Source organism: Pristiophorus japonicus, chromosome 10, assembly GCF_044704955.1.
Source record: "Pristiophorus japonicus isolate sPriJap1 chromosome 10, sPriJap1.hap1, whole genome shotgun sequence".
Classification (NCBI taxonomy): Eukaryota; Metazoa; Chordata; class Chondrichthyes; family Pristiophoridae; genus Pristiophorus; species Pristiophorus japonicus.
In genome coordinates, this window is record NC_091986.1 from 104,622,336 (window position 1) to 104,642,462 (window position 20,127).

Sequence of the window (20,127 nt, forward strand, 5' to 3'; positions counted from 1 at the left end):
GGGGGCGGAAGTGCGGCGGTAAGTGCTGGTGAGGGGCAGACGTGGAGGCAGGACAGATTCTGGAGGAGCGGTGGTGACATCATTGCGCGTCGGCGTCACCACGTATCTCGCCTCCGCTAAAGGGGAGAGAATCGGCCATCAGTCCCGATCAGACACTAGACCGCTAGGGAGGGTTTCAGCCGGGCCAGCAGCCTGGCAACCAAGAGGAGGTGCCAGGCTGCCTGTTGGCGGCCCAGTCGAACTCAGGGGCACAATAGTCCGGCCGACATGAAATTTGGCTGGCAAAAAAAAAAATGGCAACTGTGGTATTGGGCACTCTCCTTTAATGGCTGCCGCACAGCCCGGGAAGAGAGGGAGCATACAAGGTGCACTGACAGAAAAAGCTGTCAGGGGCACCACTTGGCGGCAATAAGATTTTGCTTGCTAAATTTCATAGGTGGTGGTGGGGGGGGGGGTCCTGGCGGTGCACGCACTGATGACGCACGCACAGCCGGTCGGCAGCGGCGGGGCGGAAGTGGGGACCCGAGCTGAATTTAGCTTGCGGTGGCCATTTGACCAGAATTCGACAGCCACTCGACTCCGCTGCATGGCCGCCACAAATGGGGGAGGTGTGGGTAACGGGCCTTATTGGGAAGCCGAATTTCAGCCCTAACATCTCTATTCAATCTATATGCTTCCTTCTTTCCAAATTAAGACATCAGGGCTCTATAAAGATAAAAGATGAGCAGAAAAGCATTGCACACGGCAATACAGTCAAGAATTGTGATAACATTACAAACTTCAAACAGTCTTATGCATACATCAGGACTCACATAAAATATCAAGAATTTGGGTTGAAATTATTTTTATAAGCTTCAGTCCAAATGTTCAAAGTAGAAACTGAGATGCAAAATATCTTTAAAACAGGCAAGAATTTCTTCTGTTGTATGTAAAGCGTAACAAATGAAGACCAAATTGCTCCACATTGCTATTGTGGCACCGTTGTTCAAGAACCTTTTTATCAAGATTTTGGTCATTAGTAACATTTTAGTAAAAGGAAAGTTCCCTTTTCTCATGAATAAACACTAATCTTGTTTAACACCTATTCGTAATGTTAGCATGACCTCATTGTGAGTACGACTTGCACTTGGAGGACTTACCGTGAAGGAAAAAATTGGACATTTTTAGTTCAACTATCCCTGATGATACTGTTGTGATCAGAGATAATTTTAATGGCTCAGTTTCAGGGCACTAAGATACGGCATTTTTGATTAATGTGGAAATCTTCAATTGAAACATTACCTCATTTTATTTACAGACAGTAGAAATTTCTATACAAAAATGAAAAATTAAAAAATACATCTGCATTACAGCAAGTGAAGTGTTTAAACGGCAGTTATGGACAACGTTAGGAAGCTGTTAAAGCTTTCACCCATCTGCATTTATTAATGCAACATAACATTTTGGAAATTTTGGCAACACAAAAAGTACATTTTCTACCAATCTCAAATTTATATCCCATTACCTAAAATTCAGTGGAACTGTTTGGAGTAAGTTGGAGGTATCTACAGAAAGATGCTGTTTCACACAAAAGCCATCAATTATGGGCAAGGAGCAAGAGCTGCCATCAAGAGTTCCATTTTATAAACAAAGTTGCGTCCTTCCATCTTACTCCACAATACTTCCTTGTACGGTCCTCGAAGGTGATTCCATTTACTGTCCTGCATCACATCACTCTTGGGAAGATCTTTGCACTGACTTCTAGGAAACTGGACCACCACCCTACAGCCACTTTCAGGTCCATTCCGTACTGTAACGAAAAGGGGTGTCATAAGATAAGACTTTTATAACGAATCACATCTATTATTATTTGTGAAAACAGTCAACAGAATCAAGACCATTTGAAAACGTTGCTTATTAACTAACAGTTGAGTTTTCTTCCCACTCACGAAACAAAGTTTCAGTTGGTATGCTATAGTGGTATATGAAATACAATGAATCACTTATTATTTGTATTTTATTAATTTAAAAAATGTAAAAGGAAACATGAACTTGGATCACTTTTGCAGACAGCATAGCGCTCTTGTGAATAATCTATTATGACTGAAACCACTCCCAGTGACCAGTTACAGACCATCAGCCATGGCTCTGCTTACCTTTTTCTACTGGAGATAGTGTAAATGTGAAAGTGAAAATAAAATGAAGTAGGAATATATCAAGTATCACACAAAATGCTCAAACTATAAAAGCATCCAGACCTGCAATTAAAACAGGTTGATTCATTATTCACTATGCAGGAAATTCATTCTTAGGATACACTTACCTGAAATTGAGTACTCGCCATTGGGTGAAGCCACAGTTATTGCAGAAGCATTTCCAATACTCTCCACTGGACCCAAGCCCACATGGTTGCTGAAGCTCAACAGATGCCAACCCATTACTTTGGCCAACTGTTGAACCGCATGTACCTGATGCTGCGACATCTATTAGAGACACCAAAGAAAAAGGATTACATCTCATGGAAATTTAGAATTATCCAGAAATCCCACTTGTATTTACAAATATTCACTATACAACTAAACATATCACTATTACTGTGCTCTATGAAGTCTGTTTAAAAGACAGAAAGTCAATCTTTTAAAATTAAGGAACGACACCAAAATTAATATTAGATCAAAGGTCTCCTCAGACTATTCTTGTGGTTCTTGTTCAACTTGATTAAATCATTTTGTCTCTTTCCTCTCTAGGTCAGGGCAGTGGGTTAAACAAAGAAGTTTAGTTAGTGGTCTAATAAACAGGAAGCATGGCAGGGCACCTCAGACCCATCGAATGAACATCCTGTGCCATGTGGGTAGTCCAGGGTGCTTATCATGTCCTGGACAACCATATGTGCAGGAAGTGAAGTCAGCTGGAGGAACTAGAAGCTCTGGGTTTCGAAGCTCGAACAGCAGCTGGAGTCACTGTAGTGCATCCGTGAGGCTGAGAGCTACGTGCATGGCATGTTTCAAGAGGTGGTCACCCCACAGCTTAATGGTTTGAAGGGGAATGGTGACCGCCACAGAGACAAAGAGGACCAGAAGATCGTGCAGGAGTCCTCTGAGTGCATCTCATTCTCTAACCGGAATACTGATGAGGGCGATGGTTCCTCTGGGGAGTACAGCTAGTGCCAAGTCCAATGCACTTTAGGTGGATAAGCTGTATGGATTGGGGGGGGTGGGGGAAAAGAGGAATGTCAGAAAAGCAATAGCGATAAGAGATTCAATAGTATGGGGAACTGACAGGCGTTTCTGCGGCTGCAGACATGACTTCAGGATGGTATGTTACCTCCTTGGTCCGAGGGTCAAGGATGTCACGGAATGGCTGCAGGATGTTCTGAGGGGGAAGGGTGAACAGTCAGAGGTCATGGTCCTTATCGGTACCAATGAAAAGGTAGAAGGTGGGAGGAGATCCTGCCAGCAGATAAGCAGGACCTCAAAAAGATGTCATGCGCAAGCAGAAATAGAATAGAGCAGCTGATTGCATGATTGAAGAGATAGTGCAAAAGGGAGGGCTTTAGATTCCTGAGGCATTGGGACTGATTCTGGGGGAGGTGGGACCTGTACAAAGCTGGAGGGGTTGCACCTCAATAGGGCCGGGACCAGTATCTTTGCAGGGAGGTTTGCTGGTGCTGTTGGGGAGGTTTTAAACTAGCTTGGCAGAGAGGATGGGAACCGGAGCATAGATTCAGAAGGGAGAAAATGTTAGCTGGAAATGGAAAGCGGAAAATTTAGTAAGCGAACTTGGAAGGCAAAGGAAAAAAAGGCTAGAAAATAGACAATGAGATTTGGCAATGCTTAATGGTATGTACTTCAATGCATGGGGTCTAGTAAATAAGGCCGGTGAGCTGAGGGTACAGATAAGACAGTTGGAAGTATGATATCGTAGCTATTACTGAAACATGGCTGAAAGGACAGGAATGGCAGCTCAACATTCCTGGTTACAGGGTTTACAGACAATAGTGAGGGGGATAAAAAAGGAGGAGAGATCGCAAGATTGGTCGAGAAACAATAACAGCTGTGAGGAGGGATGATGTGTTAGAAGGATCATCAAATGAGGCCCTATGGGTAAAACTGAAGAACAAAAGAGGGGCAATCACAGTGCTGCGAGTGTACCACAGATCCCTAAACAGTCAGAGGAAGATAGAAGAGCAAATATGTAGGCAAATTTCTGAGAAGTGCAAAAACAATAGGGCAGTAATAGCAGGAGATTTCAACTACCCTAATTTTAACTGGGATAGAATTAGTGCAAAACATAGAGCGCGCAGAATTCCTAAAATGCATTCAGAACGTTTTTTTAAACCAGTATGTAGCAAGTCCAACAACAGAGGGGCGGTTCCGGACTTAGATTTGGGGAATGAAGCTGGGCAAGTGGAAGGGGTATCAGTGGGAGAGCATTTTGGTGGTAGTGATCATAATTCAGTTAGATTTAGCTTAGTTATGAAAAAGATAGACAGACTAGGAGTAACAGTTCTCAAAAAGGAAAGACCAATTTTACTAAGTTGAGATGTGATTTAGCAAAAGTGGACTGGAAACAGCTACTTGAAGGTAAATCAGTGTCACAGCAGTGGGAGGCATTCAAGGAGGAGATAGTGAGAGTCAACATTCCATTGACTCTGGATCAGTTCCTATGGAGTGGAGGGTAGCCAATGTAACCCCACTTTTTAAAAAAGGAGGGAGAGATAACAGGGAATTATAGACCGGTCAGCCTGACATCGGTAGTGGGTAAAATGATGGAATCAATTATTAAGGATGTCATAGCAGTGCATTTGGAAAGAGGTGATATGATAGGTCCAAGTCAGCATGGATTTGTGAAAGGGAAATCATGCTTGACAAATCTTCTGGAATTTTTTGAGGATGTTTCCAGTAGAGTGGACAAGGGAGAACCAGTTGATGTGGTATATTTGGACTTTCAGAAGGCTTTCGACAAGGTCCCACACAAGAGATTAATGTGCAAAGTTAAAGCACATGGGATTGAGGGTAGTGTGCTGACATGGATTGAGAACTGGTTGTCAGACAGGAAGCAAAGAGTAGGAGTAAATGGGGACTTTTCAGAATGGCAGGCAGTGACTAGTGGGGTACCGCAAGGTTCTGTGCTGGGGCCCCAGCTGTTTACACTGTACATTAATGATTTAGACGAGGGGATTAAATGTAGTATCTCCAAATTTGCGGATGACACTAAGTTGGGTGGCAGTGTGAGCTGCGAGGAGGATGCTATGAGGCTGCAGAGCGACTTGGATAGGTTAGGTGAGTGGGCAAATGCATGGCAGATGAAGTATAATGTGGATAAATGGGAGGTTATCCACTTTGGTGGTAAAAACAGAGAGACAGACTATTATCTGAATGGTGACAGATTAGGAAAAGGGAAGGTGCAACGAGACCTGGGTGTCATGGTACATCAGTCATTGAAGGTTGGCATTCAGGTACAGCAGGCGGTTAAGAAAGCAAATGGCCTTCATAGCAAGGGGATTTGAGTACAGGGGCAGGGAGGTGTTGCTACAGTTGTACAGGGCCTTGGTGAGGCCACACCTGGAGTATTGTGTACAGTTTTGGTCTCCTAACCTGAGGAAGGACATTCTTGCTATTGAGGGAGTGCAGCGAAGGTTCACCAGACTGATTCCCGGGATGGCGGGACTGACCTATCAAGAAAGACTGGATCAACTGGGCTTGTATTCACTGGAGTTCAGAAGAATGAGAGGGGACCTCATAGAAACGTTTAAAATTCTGACGGGGTTAGACAGGTTAGATGCAGGAAGAATGTTCCCAATGTTGGGGAAGTCCAGAACCAGGGGACACAGTCTAAGGATAAGGGGTAAGCCATTTAGGACTGAGATGAGGAGGAATTTCTTCACCCAGAGAGTGGTGAACCTGTGGAATTCTCTACCACAGAAAGTTGTTGAGGCCAATTCACTAAATATATTCAAAAAGGAGTTAGATGAAGTCCTTACTACTTGGGGGATCAAGGGGTATGGTGAGAAAGCAGGAATGGGGTACTGAAGGGCCGAATGGCCTACTCCTGCACCTATTTTCTATGTTTCTATGTTTCAAAGCAGATATGTTCCCACAAAGAAAAAAGGGTGGGACTCCCAAATCTAGAGCTCCCTGGATGTTATGGGGCATACAGGGTAAGACAAGGTTAAAAAAGGGAAGCTTAAGTCAGATACCGAGAGCTAAATACTGCAGAAAGCCTAGAGAAGTACAGAAAGTGCAGGGGTGAAATTAAAATATTAATTAGGAAAGCAAAGAGGGCATGAAAAAAAATTGGCAATATCAAGGAAAACTCAAAGATGTTTTATAAATACATAAAGAGCAAGAGGATAACTAAGGAAAGAGTAGATCCTATTATAGACCAAAAAGGTAACCTGTGCAAAAGTAATCCTCTTTCCTAATTTCCTTTTGGGTATGGTTCTTAAATTAATACTTTGCGCCGGTCTTTACAAGAGAGAAGAATGAGGCAGACATTATAGTTAAGAAGGAGTGTTAAATATTGTATGAGATAAACAGCGAGAGGAAGTATTAAGGTGTTTAGCATCTTTGAAAGTCGATAAATTGCCAGGCCCTGATGAAATATATCCCAGGCTGTTAAGAGAAGCAAGGGAGGAAATAGCAGAAGCTCTGACCAACATTTTCCAATCCTATCTGGCTACAGGTGTGGTGTCGGAGGACTGCTAACATTGTACTATTGTTTAAAAAGGGAGCAAGGGATAGACCGAGTATTTCCAGGCCAGTCAGCCGAACCTCAGTGGTGGGCAAATTATTGAAAAGAATTCTAAAGGGGCAGTATGAATCGTCATTAGAAAGGCACGGATTAATTAGGACAGTCAGCATGGATTTGTTAAGGGAAGGTTGTGTCTGACTAACTTGATTTAATTTTTTTTGAGGATGTAACAAGGAAGGTTAATGAGGGTAGTGCATTTGATGCAGTCTACGTGGACTTTAAGCAAGGCTTTTGACAAGGTCCCTCATGGCAAATGGTCAGAAAAATTAAAGCCCAAAGTTGGCTCCAAAATTGGCTCAGTGGTGGGAAGCAAAGGGTAATGGTCCACGTGTGTTTTTGTGACTGGGGTTCCGCAGGGCTCAGTACTAGGTCCATTGCTTTAGACTTCAATGTAAGGAGCATGATTAAGAAGTTTGCAGATGATACAAAAATTGGCCATGTGGTTGATAGTGCGGAAGAAAGCTGCAGACTGCAGGAAGATATCAATGGACTGCTCAGATGGGCAGAAAAGTGGCAAATGGCACTCATTCCAGAGATGTGTGAGGTAATGCATTTTAGGAGAACTAGCAAAGCAAGGAAACACACAATAAATGGTAGAATGCAGAGAAGTGTAGCGGAACAGAAAGACCTTGGAGTGCATGTCCACAGATCCCTGAAGGTAGCCAGACAGCGCGCTAAGTGATTAAGGCGGCATATTGGATACTTTCCTTTATTAGCTGAGGCACAGAATATAAGAGCAGGGAGGTTATGCTTGAACCGTATAAAACACTAGTTCGGCCAGTTACAGTACTGCATAAATTTCTGGTCGCCACATTACACGAAAGGTATGATTGCACTAGAGGGTACACAGAGGACATTTACTAGGATGTTGTCAGGACTGAAGAATTTTAGCTATGCGGAAAGATTGGATAGGCTGGGGTTGTTTTATTTAGAACTGAAGAAGCTGAGGGGAGATTGGATTGAGGTGTATACAATTATGAGGCTCTAGATGGAATGGATAGGAAGGACCTATTTCCCTTAGCATAGATTAATAACCAGGGGGCATAGATTTAAAGTAACTGGTAGAAGGATTAGAGAGGAGTTTAGGAAAAAACCAGGGGCAGGTGGGGGTCTGAAACACACTGCCTGAAAGGGTGGTAAGAGGCATAAACCCTCATCACATTTAAAAAGTACTTGGACATGTACTTGAAGTGCTGTAATCTACAAGGCTACGGACCAAGAGCTGGAATGTGGGATTAGGCTGGATAGCTCTTTTTCGACTGGCAGACACGATGGGCTGTAAATTTCTATGATTCTATGATATTTACCAACAAAGATGAGCCACAGTTTAATACTGTTTGTGCCTTATGCATTCCCATGTCTCCAAGTGATGAAGAAGGAATTCATCACATAATCTGGCCACTGTGTGCACAATATTTCAAATGCAGTGTAATTTAGGATCATGTAGATAAGCTGTATATTACATAGCATGGAAAGTATTTATCCTCAATGAAACAAAAACATATGAGAGAACTGGTCAGACAAAAAGCATTTTGATCAAGCCCTGATAAGTTACATTTTATTTAGCGGACAGTATTCTGCTCAGCATTGAACGTACTGCTAAGCAAATTAGCTTTAAATATCTTTAGAGCGACAGCTGTGGCTCAGTGTGTAGCACGCTCGCCCGAGTCAGAAGGTTGTGGGTTCAGGTCCCACTCCAGGGACTTGAGCACATAAAATCTAGGTTGATACTCCAGTACTGAGGGAGTGCTGCACTGTCTCAGGTGCCGTCTTTCAGATGAGATGCTAAACCAAGGTACGTCTGCTCGCTCAGGTGGACGTGAAAGATCCCATATCCCATAGCACTATTTCAAAGAAGAGCAGGGGAGTTATCCCTCTTATCGTGGCCAATATTTATCCCTCAATCAACACAACAAAAACAGATTATCTAGTCATATCACATTGCTGTTTGTGGGAGCTTTCTGTGCGCAAATTGGCCACTGCGATTACAACAGTGACTACACTCCAAAAGTGCTTAATTAGCTGTAAAGCGCTATGAGACATGAAAGGCGCTATATAAATGTAAGTCTTTTTTTTTTAAATTGCACATGTTTTGAAATTACTAGTTAGAATCACCATTTTGTGGACTACTTAAGAATTCTAAATGCAATCTGATATTTATGAATATGAACAGATTGGAAAGCTGGAACACCTCAACAGCTGAAGACAATCTGCTGATTATAAACAGTAGCGGGAGTTTGGGCTCAGGTCCAAGATGTTACAATCCATACAAGTATGGAATCAGTACTTTCATGATGGTTGAGATCAGGTGGTGAGCAAGCATATTTAAAAAAATTATAAGTTGTAAATAACTAAATAAAATTACGAGCCTACACTTGCGTTATGAATCCAAAAATAAGAGCATTGTGGGACTAGATCCTGCATCTGGCTTCAAGTGCCAAAATAACTGGTAGTTTTAATTAACTAGAAATTCTCTCAAGTGCAAGTCATGCATAATTGCAAAAACGTAACTGCAAAAATCAGGTACAGAAATCAGTGAAGCACTTTAGAAGTTTTCAAAGATATTTTCCCTTTACACAAATGAGTACAACATAAAATAGGTTGTACACTGCCAGCATCAGAAATGAAATGTACAATTTTGGTTTAATTCAAGACAGGAATAGCCACTAAACCTGTCGGATATATGCGCTATGCTACTATAGTGGATTAAAAGCATGCTGGTATCACAGCAATTTCCTTGTTAAAAAGCCCCTCAAGCTCCCTTCAGAACAGATGTCTTTCCACACTGTTAAATTATTAAATCTTATAAATTACTTTATTCCATTCACCATGACTTGCTTATTAGAAACATAGAAAATAGGTGCAGGAGCAGGCCATTCGGCCCTTCGAGCCTGCACCGCCATTCAATATGATCATGGCTGATCATGCAACCTCAGTACCCCACACCCCTGCCTTCTCTCCATACTCTCTGATTCCTTTAGCTGTAAGGACCACATCTAACTCCCTTTTGAATATGTCCAACGAACTGGACTCAACAACTTTTTGTGGCAGAGAATTCCATAGGTTCACAACTCTCTGGGTGAAAAGGTTTCTCCTCATCTCGGTCCTATATGGCTTACCCCTTATCCTTAGACTGTGTCTCCTGGCTCTGGTCTTCTCCAACATTGGGAACATTCTTCTTGCATCTAACCTGTCCAGTCCCATCAGAATTTTCTATGAGATCCCCTCTCATTCTTCTAAATTCCAGTGAGTATAAGCCTAGCCGATCCAGTCTTTCCTCATATATCACGCCTGCCATCCCCGGAATCAGTCTGGTAAACCTTTGCTGCACTCCCTCAATAGCAAGCATGTCCTTCCTCAGATTAGGAGACCAAAACTGCACACAATACTCAAGGTGTGGTCTCACCAAGGCCCTGTACAACTGCAGCAAGACCTCCCTGCTCCTATACTCAAATTCCCTCGCTGTGAACGCCAGCATGCCATTTGCTTTCATAGGTTTTGAAGTGTCTAACTGCTCCCCATTATGTTGTTTCTTTCATCTGGTTACCTGGGATAGAAGGAAGTCCTGCAATTCCTGCTCCTGGTGAGAGAGTGTAATTACTCTCCCATCTCTGTGCACCACCCTAATCTGTTCAACGCCAATGTTCAACTGTAGCTGGATTGATCTGAAAGGGAGGGAGGGAAGGGAAAAAAGACATGTCAAAACAAAGTATAATATTTGTATTGCGTACCATACCTTCCATGTATAAAATCTGATATTCTGATAATGTTCAGGTGCTGAGAATGTGAGGAATGGAAGAAATCAAATATCTAATTTGTAATGTGGTTGGGATAAACAGGATGGCTGCAACTTGGTCACTAGTGTAAATCTGTAAACAGATTGGGCCTGAAATCACACCCCCAAGGGCGCGTGCGAGCCTGTGGGGTCCCCGCAAGTTCCGGGTTTAGGTATGCAAAGCGCATGCGCCTAAACCAGCGGCACTGCGATCGGTCAAAAATTCTGTTGACAGATCGCACGCATCCGAAACTAAAGGGCGCTGCGGGCGGAGAGTTGGCCAACCCAGCGAATTTCCTTCAAATTCTTGCGACTGAAAAAAACAGGCGAAGGCCTGCATTGTCAGCGCAAGACTTTTAAATACAGAAAAAGACATTGAAAAAAATTTAAATATTTAAATACCTGGCAAATAAGGCAAGTTTATTTATAGACCCTTTAATATATGTAAATGTATTTTTCAAAACATTTAATTGTTTTAAATAATTAATTAAATTCAATTTTTATTAATTTGAAATATGTGATTTTTTTTTTAATAGTTAGTTTCAGTGTTTGTGTTTTGGGGTTATTCTCATTCAGACACATATGATTTCCGTATATACGGAACTTAAACATAATTATGAATGGGTATCCCCCTACTCTGCTATGTTGGGCCGGCCCACGTGATCCCATTGATGCGTACAGAACCCTTACAATCCTGGGATACGTGTGCGTCTACGAAAACCTTCGCATAGAGTCTACGAACCTCCAGGACGACCAGGTAGATTCGTAGACATTTTTCAGGTCAGAGGCATCCGCCCGTGGCTAATATAATCAATCCCAAGCAAAGTTTTATTGCCAAAAGTTACATATTAAAATCTCTCAGTGGGACAATTAAAAGAGGGCAGATCCACGAGCCGATTTCCACCCAAAATTTACCAGGAATTAGGATCAGAAAAGTCTGACCGAGGGTTTACATCAGATTCTTGGAAAGTAGCACATATATCAATACTAACATAAAGATCCTTATGTAAAGCATCAACAAGAAAAAAAAGTTACAAAGACACAAACATTAGGAACACTGGTTTGAAAAATACACACTAATTTTAACATTGCATCTACTCACTTGCAAATCTGCTCATAGCCTTGAGAAGTTATTAACACTTTAACACTAGATTCATACACATCATTAATGTTTGACCAATGAGCTTGTATCTGTGGATCCTCAATACGACTGGCCAAGCTGTCAATTGTCCTGGCAGTTCTAAAATTAAAAGCATAAATACATATTTGCTTGTAACTTTGATAAATTCTTACACTGCCCCATAGAACCAAAGAATATTATAGAATAACCCGTTGCAATTGTCTACTTTTTTTTAATGATTACACCTTGGTGAAGTGCTTGGGGATGCTTAAAGGCGCTATATAAATGCAAGTTGTTATTCAGCTGAACAATAAATTACATCTGTATTAGAGTTCTAGACAAACACATACTATATCCAAGTATTAATCTTAAGTGTACTACTGCCATTTCTTCTATATTTGGAAAATTATTTACATATGTTCAAGATCTAACTATTAGGGTGTTTTACCTCGCTTCTGGAGCTTGACCTAAAGAATGTATTAAAGTGATTTATACTGAAAGATGCAATAACAAAATTTACTACTCCTGGCACTTTCCAAAAATGTTATGTTGCTTTCCTACTTGCACAATTCACTCCAGCATTACTCACCTACGTCTCAAAAAGATGTGCTTTGCCTGTTTGATTATCTTTTCCAATAATCCATCATTCTGCTGTAAAGCACTGATCTCTCCTTTGTCATATGCCTGAGGTCCTGCTAACCTCATTCTCTTCAGCCCAAAAGGAACAGTTGCTGGGTGAGGCATCACTGAAGAACTCAAGGTCTGTTTATGGAACTGCAAGATAAAGTTTAAACTATTTTTTTTAGTAGTTAATGCTGCAGAAAGCAGTTTTTAAACAAATACTGGTCAATCTCCTGGAATTTTGCATATAATTAGAATTTTTCAGATCAAACAGGGTCAGAAGGGACAGGGAAGGGGGTGGGTAGAGGGGAGGGACTTAGGGAGGGGACAAAGAGGGGAGCATGGGGAATTCAGATCAGTGGGGGTAGAGGCACGGAACAGCCAGCCATTGGGGGAGTAAAAATACATCCAGTAGAGGGTGGTGCTGTGGATAGGAAATGCAGTTGGGGTTATGATAATAGGAGAATTTAAGTGAGAGTAGGCAGCCCGAGAGCGCCAACCGCAGCCAATTAAGTTTTTAGCAAACATAGGGCCCAGCTTAAAACAGGAAAATAATATGCCTTCACATTTCACCCAAAGGACGGCACCTCCGACATTGCAGCATTCCAATACTGAGGTGTCAGTCTAGATTATGTGCTCAAATCCTGGAGTGGGACCTGAATCCATGATCTTCTGACTCAAGTGCGATGCTACCATGAGCCATACTGAGCAGTGTAGAAACAGCACTTGTAAACTTTACAGATCAGGATATAAATCTAATTAATTTTAGCAAAAGTAATTGAAATAATTTTGATATTGAACTTGCTTCGGTGTAATTACCTATTAAAATCACTGAAGTTTTAAGCATACTACTCCTATAAACATAGTAAGGGAATTAATGTCAATTCAACATTTTGTACAATTCTACAGTTGGGAAAATTATGCCAGTTTTAGCAATGCAAATGAAGGGAGCCAGTGCACAAACAGACTGCCATAATCTGAACTGCAGAAGCAATAAATCTAACAGCACTTTTGGATTGATATCTAGGGGTAGAATTTGGCCAGTACAGATTTCTGGCGCACTCACCAGAGGTGCGCCGCTTTTGTCCACCTCGAAGTACTCCAAAAATCTTCGGGCCGAGTTTGGCCGCTCCCCAGCTCCTCGATGGTGGCGTAGCGTGGCCACTGGATTCGGGGGCGGAGCCAGGTCCCGGCGCTGAAAACAGTGCCGGGACTTCTGCACATGCGCACTAGAGTGTGCGCGCATGCGCAGTAGCTCCTCACCCCCAGAATCTGAGTGTTTGTGCTGCAGGCTGTGTGGGAGGGGCTGAAGCGCACCGCCCCTATCCCTGGCCGAATGGTCTCCCTCATCGGCGGCCCGCTACCTTCCCGGGCCGTGTTTTGGTAGGACTTCTATTTTTTATTTGTTATTGATTGATTGCTTATTACTTTGGTCTTGGTGCTTTAGGTGCAGGGTTCCTTCTATTTTTTATTTGTTAATTAATTGCTTATTACTTTTTGTGCTTTGTAAGTCTTGGTGCTAGGTGCAGGTCCTCTCAGCTTCTTTGTATTTTTTATGTGTTATTGAATGCTTATTTTTGTGCTTTAGAATGTACTTACCTGCACTGACTTCTTAATACTCCGCAAGGGTTTTCTGTGCGGGCCACAAACGCTGGCCTAAGTTAGTTTGGAGCAACTATTAGCTTTCCAAACTGGCTTAAATGGCCAAAACAGGCATATGTGGCTGGTAACGCCCCCTTTTGAAAAAAAAAACGAAACTTAAAAAAATTCCTAACTAACTCACTTACACTGGTGCAAATTAAATGTGCAGAATGGGGATTTTTAAGATAATCCATAAAAATCAAGTTGCTCCAAAAAAAGAGCATCTCCTAGACAAATTTGGGCCCCTAGAAACAAAAATGACAAATTCCTAATGTGTCAGTGCAGGTATTAATGATTGAGCCAATGGTTGGTGTCACCTATAGACAGCAGTCTCACAATCTGAAATGTCCCATCTTCTTAGAAGTGAGGTTTATTTTTAAAAGCAATTCAGATTTCTAGAACCGTAAACTATGATGCCAAAATCTTCCTTGTTTCACTAAACTATATCCCTAATCAACTAAACAATCTATTGCATACATCTTCCCTGCTTGCTTAATGTTAGTTCTTGACTGGGATTTCTGCTTGTGCACTCACCAACCTGTTTCATCCCTATCTGAGTGAAAAGGAAAATCATAGACTGGCGAGCATAGACACAGAAAACCTCTCCCCCTTGAGGCCATTATCTTCTTCCCAGTCTACCTTCCTATTTCTTAATTTCTCAGTTGTCTTTATATTTTCACTATGTTTTGTATACATACCAGACGTCATATGCATATGAATTTAGGTTTCCCAAATGCTCTTTTCTGTTTTGTTGGTTCAGATATAATGCTACATTACACTATTGCTCAAGTTGTATTTTCAATATCCAGTACAATTATTTTGGCAAACAATGCAAGCACTGAACTTAGTTTTGCTTCTAATGAAAGGTCACCGACCTGAAAAGAGTAATTCTGTTTCTCTCTCCATAGATGCTGGCTGACCTGCTGAGTATTTGCAGCATCCAAGGTATTTTGCTTCTTACTTTTTGAGCATACCTGCCACCAAATTCCAAAGATCCCAGGGTTCACATTCTCTACATAGTCCAGCATCTGCTCGAATTGATTCCCATACAAAAAGGGACAATTCTGGCCCTCAGTACTGCATCAAAACCAAGTGCACCTAGAGGCACTGATCCTCCTTTAACCTCATCCAAAGAACAGATCTTAACCCTCTCCACCTTTAAGACCCTTCTTAAAACTTACCTCTTGCACCAAGCATTTTGTCACCTCTCCAAATATCTCCTACTTTGGTTTAAAGTTAATTCTTGCCTAATTATACTTCTGTGAAGCGCCTTGGGATGTTTATTTACATTAAAGGTACTGTATAAATGCAAGTTGTGGTTATGGTTATTGGTTTGTTCTAAATGAAAGAGTTAAATATTTTTGAAGTCCTTCAATACCTCTCTCATTAGCTGGTGAAGGTTATGTTCCAGCACATACAGATGGTCATCAGGCCGCTGCTTCTCAACGGATTTTTTCTGGGTCTTCTTATCATTCACAAAGTGACACAAGGAAATGGATAACTGCAAACCTAAACATGAACTGATGGTTACATACAGTATCCAAAAAATGCAGTTTATATCATTAGGCCATTTAAAACAAAAACTATACTGTTCCAATTTTAGTAACATTCTGGGCTAAAAATTTGATTGTGTAGCGCCTGTTGTGTGGTCGCTACAGGTGCCAGTTTGGGTCGAAAATGTGCCTTCAGCTGCTGCAAGAACCCCCTACTAGCGATATTTAAAGGGATCATCAACCACTCTCAGCTGAGTTGCTGATTAATTTATACTGGCTCTGTGTAAGTTTGTGGAAATATTTGGAGCTTTCCAGAGTTGTTTAAAGTTGATGAGGTGATGGTGAGTGATGCTACAAATGGAGAAGGCCTTGGTTCTGACTTCAAAGGGTTCTGGTCAAACTACTTGCTCCCAATTATGGGTGCTGTACTTGTCATCCCCCTTGGCCTGCATCATGACAGGGAGATGGAGCAGAAGCAGCAAAGAAAACTAGCTGCTCGCATGGGGTGGGGGGGGGGCGGGGAAGAAGGGCTCTCAGCAGGAGGCCTTGCCCACCTAGGGTCTTCCGAGAGCAATTCTCTTACTGCAACCTAAGCCAGGAGCAGTGTCTGAGGCATCTGTGCTTTAAAGGAGGTGCTCATGGAACTCTGCCATCTCTTGTAATCAGACCTGCAGCCTCACACCAGGGCGAGGACAGCGCTGCAAGCGGCTGTGAAGGTGACCGTGGCACTGAATTTCCTCACGCGGGGACTCTTCCAGGCTGGAGCAGGCGACATCTCGAACATTTCCCAGTTCACCATCCACTGCTGCCTAAGTGGTGACAGACGCTCTTTATGCAGGAGAGGGGAGTTCATTGTCTTCTCTCTGATAAGAGAGAAACAGACAGAGAGTGCATGTGGCTTTGCCAGGAGAGTGGGCTTCCCCATAGTGCAGGGTGCCATCAACTGCACGCATGCAACTTTGCGAGCACCGCAACTAAATGCTGAGATGCACCACAACCACAAAGGTCATCACTCGCTGAATGTGCATTTGGTGTGCGACCATGCTTAGCATATCATGATGGTGAATGCCCGGTATCCTAGCAGCTTTTATTCTGCGCCAGTCCGCTGTTCCCCCAGTCCTGGAGTTACCAAGACAAATCAAAGGGTGGCTACTGGGCGACAAGGGTTAGCTGCCGATCACCTGGTTTATGACTCCTCTCCGTAACCCAACCACACGTGGGCAGCTAAGAGCCATGCTGCCACACAAATTTGTATAGAGCAGACCATTAGCATCCTTAAACAACGCTGCCACTGTCGGGACCGCTCAGGAGGAACCCTTCAATGCTCACCAGTATGCGCCTCAAGATTCGGCATGATCTGCTGCATACTCCACAACCTCACTATCTTGAGGGCACAGCCTTGGTCACCAGGCATAGGGTAACCAGCAGCTGAAGAGGAGGAAGCGGAATAGGAGGCAACCCAGACAGCCCCTTTATGACCGAGCTGTCTGTGATCGAGTCATCCGGCTGCGGTACGAGTGAATGCAGCCCCAATTATCCATTCAACAACCACACCTTCCCTCTGTTACTGACCATCACAGCGTGCTCTTACAAAAATGCTGACATCAAAAGCCACCACAAAAGAAACATTCCAATCTAACTTTATCCATCAATTCATCCAGTATTACATAACAAAGTGAACTAATCACCCTTGTGCATTCATTTAGCGCCCGTCTCAGTATGCCTTTGCTTGTCCTAGTGCGCCTACGATGTGCTACCCCAGTGCTGCAGCATGGCTGGTAGCAGGCTGCTGACTTTCAGTGGGAGAGACTGCAGATGGCCTCAAGCACATCTGCGCCTACAAGGCCCGGCTACAGACTATACCACCTTGGCGTGGCGGCAGTCTGGCCTGGTTGGCTGACAGGCAACAGCAAGTACACTGGCAGAGTGGCAGTGGTGAGAGGATGAATGCTGTCATCCTGGAGGACATTAGGATCTTGTTCCAGAGCCAGTGCCACTTCATCAGGGTGGCAGCTCAGCATTCCTAGCCACCTGTTGGAGGACAGATCGCTGGACTGCTGTGACACCCTGCAAGCACCTTTCCACACTGGTAAACCCAGGCACCTTCACAGCAGATTGAGCTCATGCAGCGGCAAGTTGACCCTGCAAGAAAGCAGTCTGAGCTTGCATGACAGAAGTCTAAGCTTCCATTGCAGCACTCAAACAGAAGGTGGCTTGTGCTGCAATGGAAGCGGAGACATCAGCCAGCAGATGCTGCATGATGGCTGGGTCCACTAGTGTGCTAATGGATCTGCCCACCCCTACCATGCTGGAAATCATGGGCTCCAAGCTCTGCACAAAGCCCTGTGCAAGATTGGTGCCGGACTCCTCCATGCTCCTTAACAGTGAACCCAGGCTTTCTGGCAGGCCTGCCAGTTTAACAAGCATTTTTTTGTGCATACCCATCAGTGTTCTTCTGTACGCCGCCCCATCGAAGTCCTCATCTGAGTGCACTGCAGCAGAAATTGTATGCGATCTCACCTTCCACGGAGCTGGCACCTGCAATATCCTTTGCCCTGACCTGGCTGCAGCCAACTTGTGCCCGATGACTCACCACACATAGATCCCACCTCTCAGCTACCCTCTAAAGTCCATGCAATGCTAGTAACTGAACTGGTGGTTGCAAGTGTCAGATCGAGTGCCTGTGTTTCTTTTTCTTCCCTCTTCTTGAACCACTGGCTAGGCAGGTTGGATTTCTTGGGTCTCTGAAATGAGAAAAGCATAAGGGTGAGGGGAGGGTCTATGCTTACACCATGTGCAACTTGTAAATCAAGAAATTATGGGATCAAAGGGAAGTGGGATGTGAGGAGGAGGTTAACGTACGAGGATACTGGCAGCATCTACTCTCACCCCCTCCGCTGGCCAGGAGCTCAGCCACGCCCCTCCCAAGAATGGAAAGCACTGTCTGCTCCATGGGCATGAAGTGATGCAGGCAAGCCTTTCCCCGCTGGGTAGTTTTTGCTGGTGCCGGTTATGCACCAACTTTTCCTGCAAGAGAAAGGGAAGTGCGTCAGCGAGTGTGGTGCAATGTACTTGGGTGATGTGCCCGTCATGGTTTAAAAGTTGACTGTGTGTGAAAGTTGAGAGATGAGGGTGTGAGGCTTGCAACAGTGGTAAGTGTCAGGGTGGGTGGGGGGGGGGGGGGTGAAGCCATGAGTGATGGGGGTGTGGTGCATTGAGCAATGTGCAAGGCTAGATCTGCAGATGATGGGATATAGCATTTGAAAATGAATTCACTGACCTTAATCGCTCGTGACAGGTCCTTTTAAACCTTTTCCTGCACTGCGTCCATGTCCTCGGGGCTACACTGCTGTCATTCACATTGGCTATCTGCTCCCACTGCACTTTGCTCTGTTGCCTGTAAGGCCCTGTGGAAAGAGGACCTCTCTCCTCCTTATTGACCACCTCCACCAAGGCCTCCAGTGCTGCATTGGAGAAGCTTGGTGCATGCTCTCTCCCCTGTTTTGCCATCATTAATTGTTCTTTTCTGCTGTCTTCCCCAGCCAGTTCAATGATCTGCTGCAGGCATAATGCACCTCCCCTCTAAAAGGTGCAGACTGCCTTTAAATAGTGCAGGCTAGCTTTAATTGGTGCTAGCCTCACACAAACTTGGGCCCCCTGCCGAGCGTTCAGCCACTCAGCGCAAGTGCGTTCAGTGCTGGGCTGAACGCCAGTCATGGAAATGAGCAAGCAGCACGAAGTTTGTGTGCCACCTGTGGTCCTATGAACGGGCACGGGTTGATCAAGCAGCATGATCCCAGCCCCCGTTTACGGTGGCAAATCAATTTCTAGGCCACCATCTTTTAGAAGATAGAGTACACTATAAATATTAGCCATATCAAAGGCATTAAAGATCAGAGAAAGACGATCACTACTTTTAGCATAATATACCTACTGAAAGCTCTCATCATAGCATTAAGTTCGGATATCAAGTTTACTTTTGAATGATTAATAAAATTAATTTAAAAAAATGTCTTGGGTCAATAAAATCTTGAGATTTTATAAATGTAGAGATTGAAAAAGAATAAACCCACTCATGCAAGTTCTATAATTTCCAAAACATCTCTGAAGACACAGTAACTTGCTCAATTTCAGCAAGAAAGCCTACCAAATTTAGAGAACCTTTAAAATAGTTGTACAATACAAATTCTAGCGATCGATGTTATTCTGAAAATATCTTGTTTAACCCAATTAATAAGCATATATCTGAAGAAGGGACAACACAATAGGTTCAGCAAATCAAGATTTGTGTTTTGATGATTAGACAATGATTTACACTATGTGGAGAATTCGGGATAACTCCTTAAAAAGTTAGGTCAATCACAATCTTCAAAAAGCACATCATGGTTTCTGTAGCACCAAACATATGGAGAAATTCAGTGCAGGACAGGAAAAACAGAATTTATTCCAGAGCAAGGATAATTCTGTACTCAATGCCATAACTACCCTCTATATATTATTATAATACAGGGCATGCACAAGAGAAGTTTATTTTTCATTAAACCCTTCCTGTCAGTTCATGCTATTGCAATCCTAGTTTACTTTCATTTAAAAGTTCCTGCCTTGTATGCAATCATATGACAAAACTTAAATGAGAAAACTTGGAGAAGGAAAAATAAAATACATGAATGTAACACACCGGTCCAGTCCAGGTAACAATGCAGGAACGTCTGGTGTTCCGAAAGGTTAAATGAAATTAAAAGATG

General features: G+C 43.2%; 1 protein-coding gene across 1 annotated transcript in view; it reads right to left on the bottom strand.

Annotated features, from left to right (window-relative positions):
- Positions 1 to 852: 852 nt before the first annotated feature.
- The window catches only part of med17 (mediator complex subunit 17), a 40,496-nt gene continuing 21,221 nt past the window's right edge, over positions 853 to 20,127 (bottom strand). The window contains exons 7-12 of the mRNA XM_070891982.1: positions 15,268 to 15,398; positions 12,217 to 12,401; positions 11,610 to 11,747; positions 10,280 to 10,397; positions 2,303 to 2,462; positions 853 to 1,789 (exon numbers count right to left, since the gene is read on the bottom strand). Of these exons, the coding sequence (XP_070748083.1) occupies positions 1,581 to 1,789; positions 2,303 to 2,462; positions 10,280 to 10,397; positions 11,610 to 11,747; positions 12,217 to 12,401; positions 15,268 to 15,398 (941 nt within the window). The 3' untranslated portion in view covers positions 853 to 1,580. The remainder of the gene's footprint in view (positions 1,790 to 2,302; positions 2,463 to 10,279; positions 10,398 to 11,609; positions 11,748 to 12,216; positions 12,402 to 15,267; positions 15,399 to 20,127) is intronic.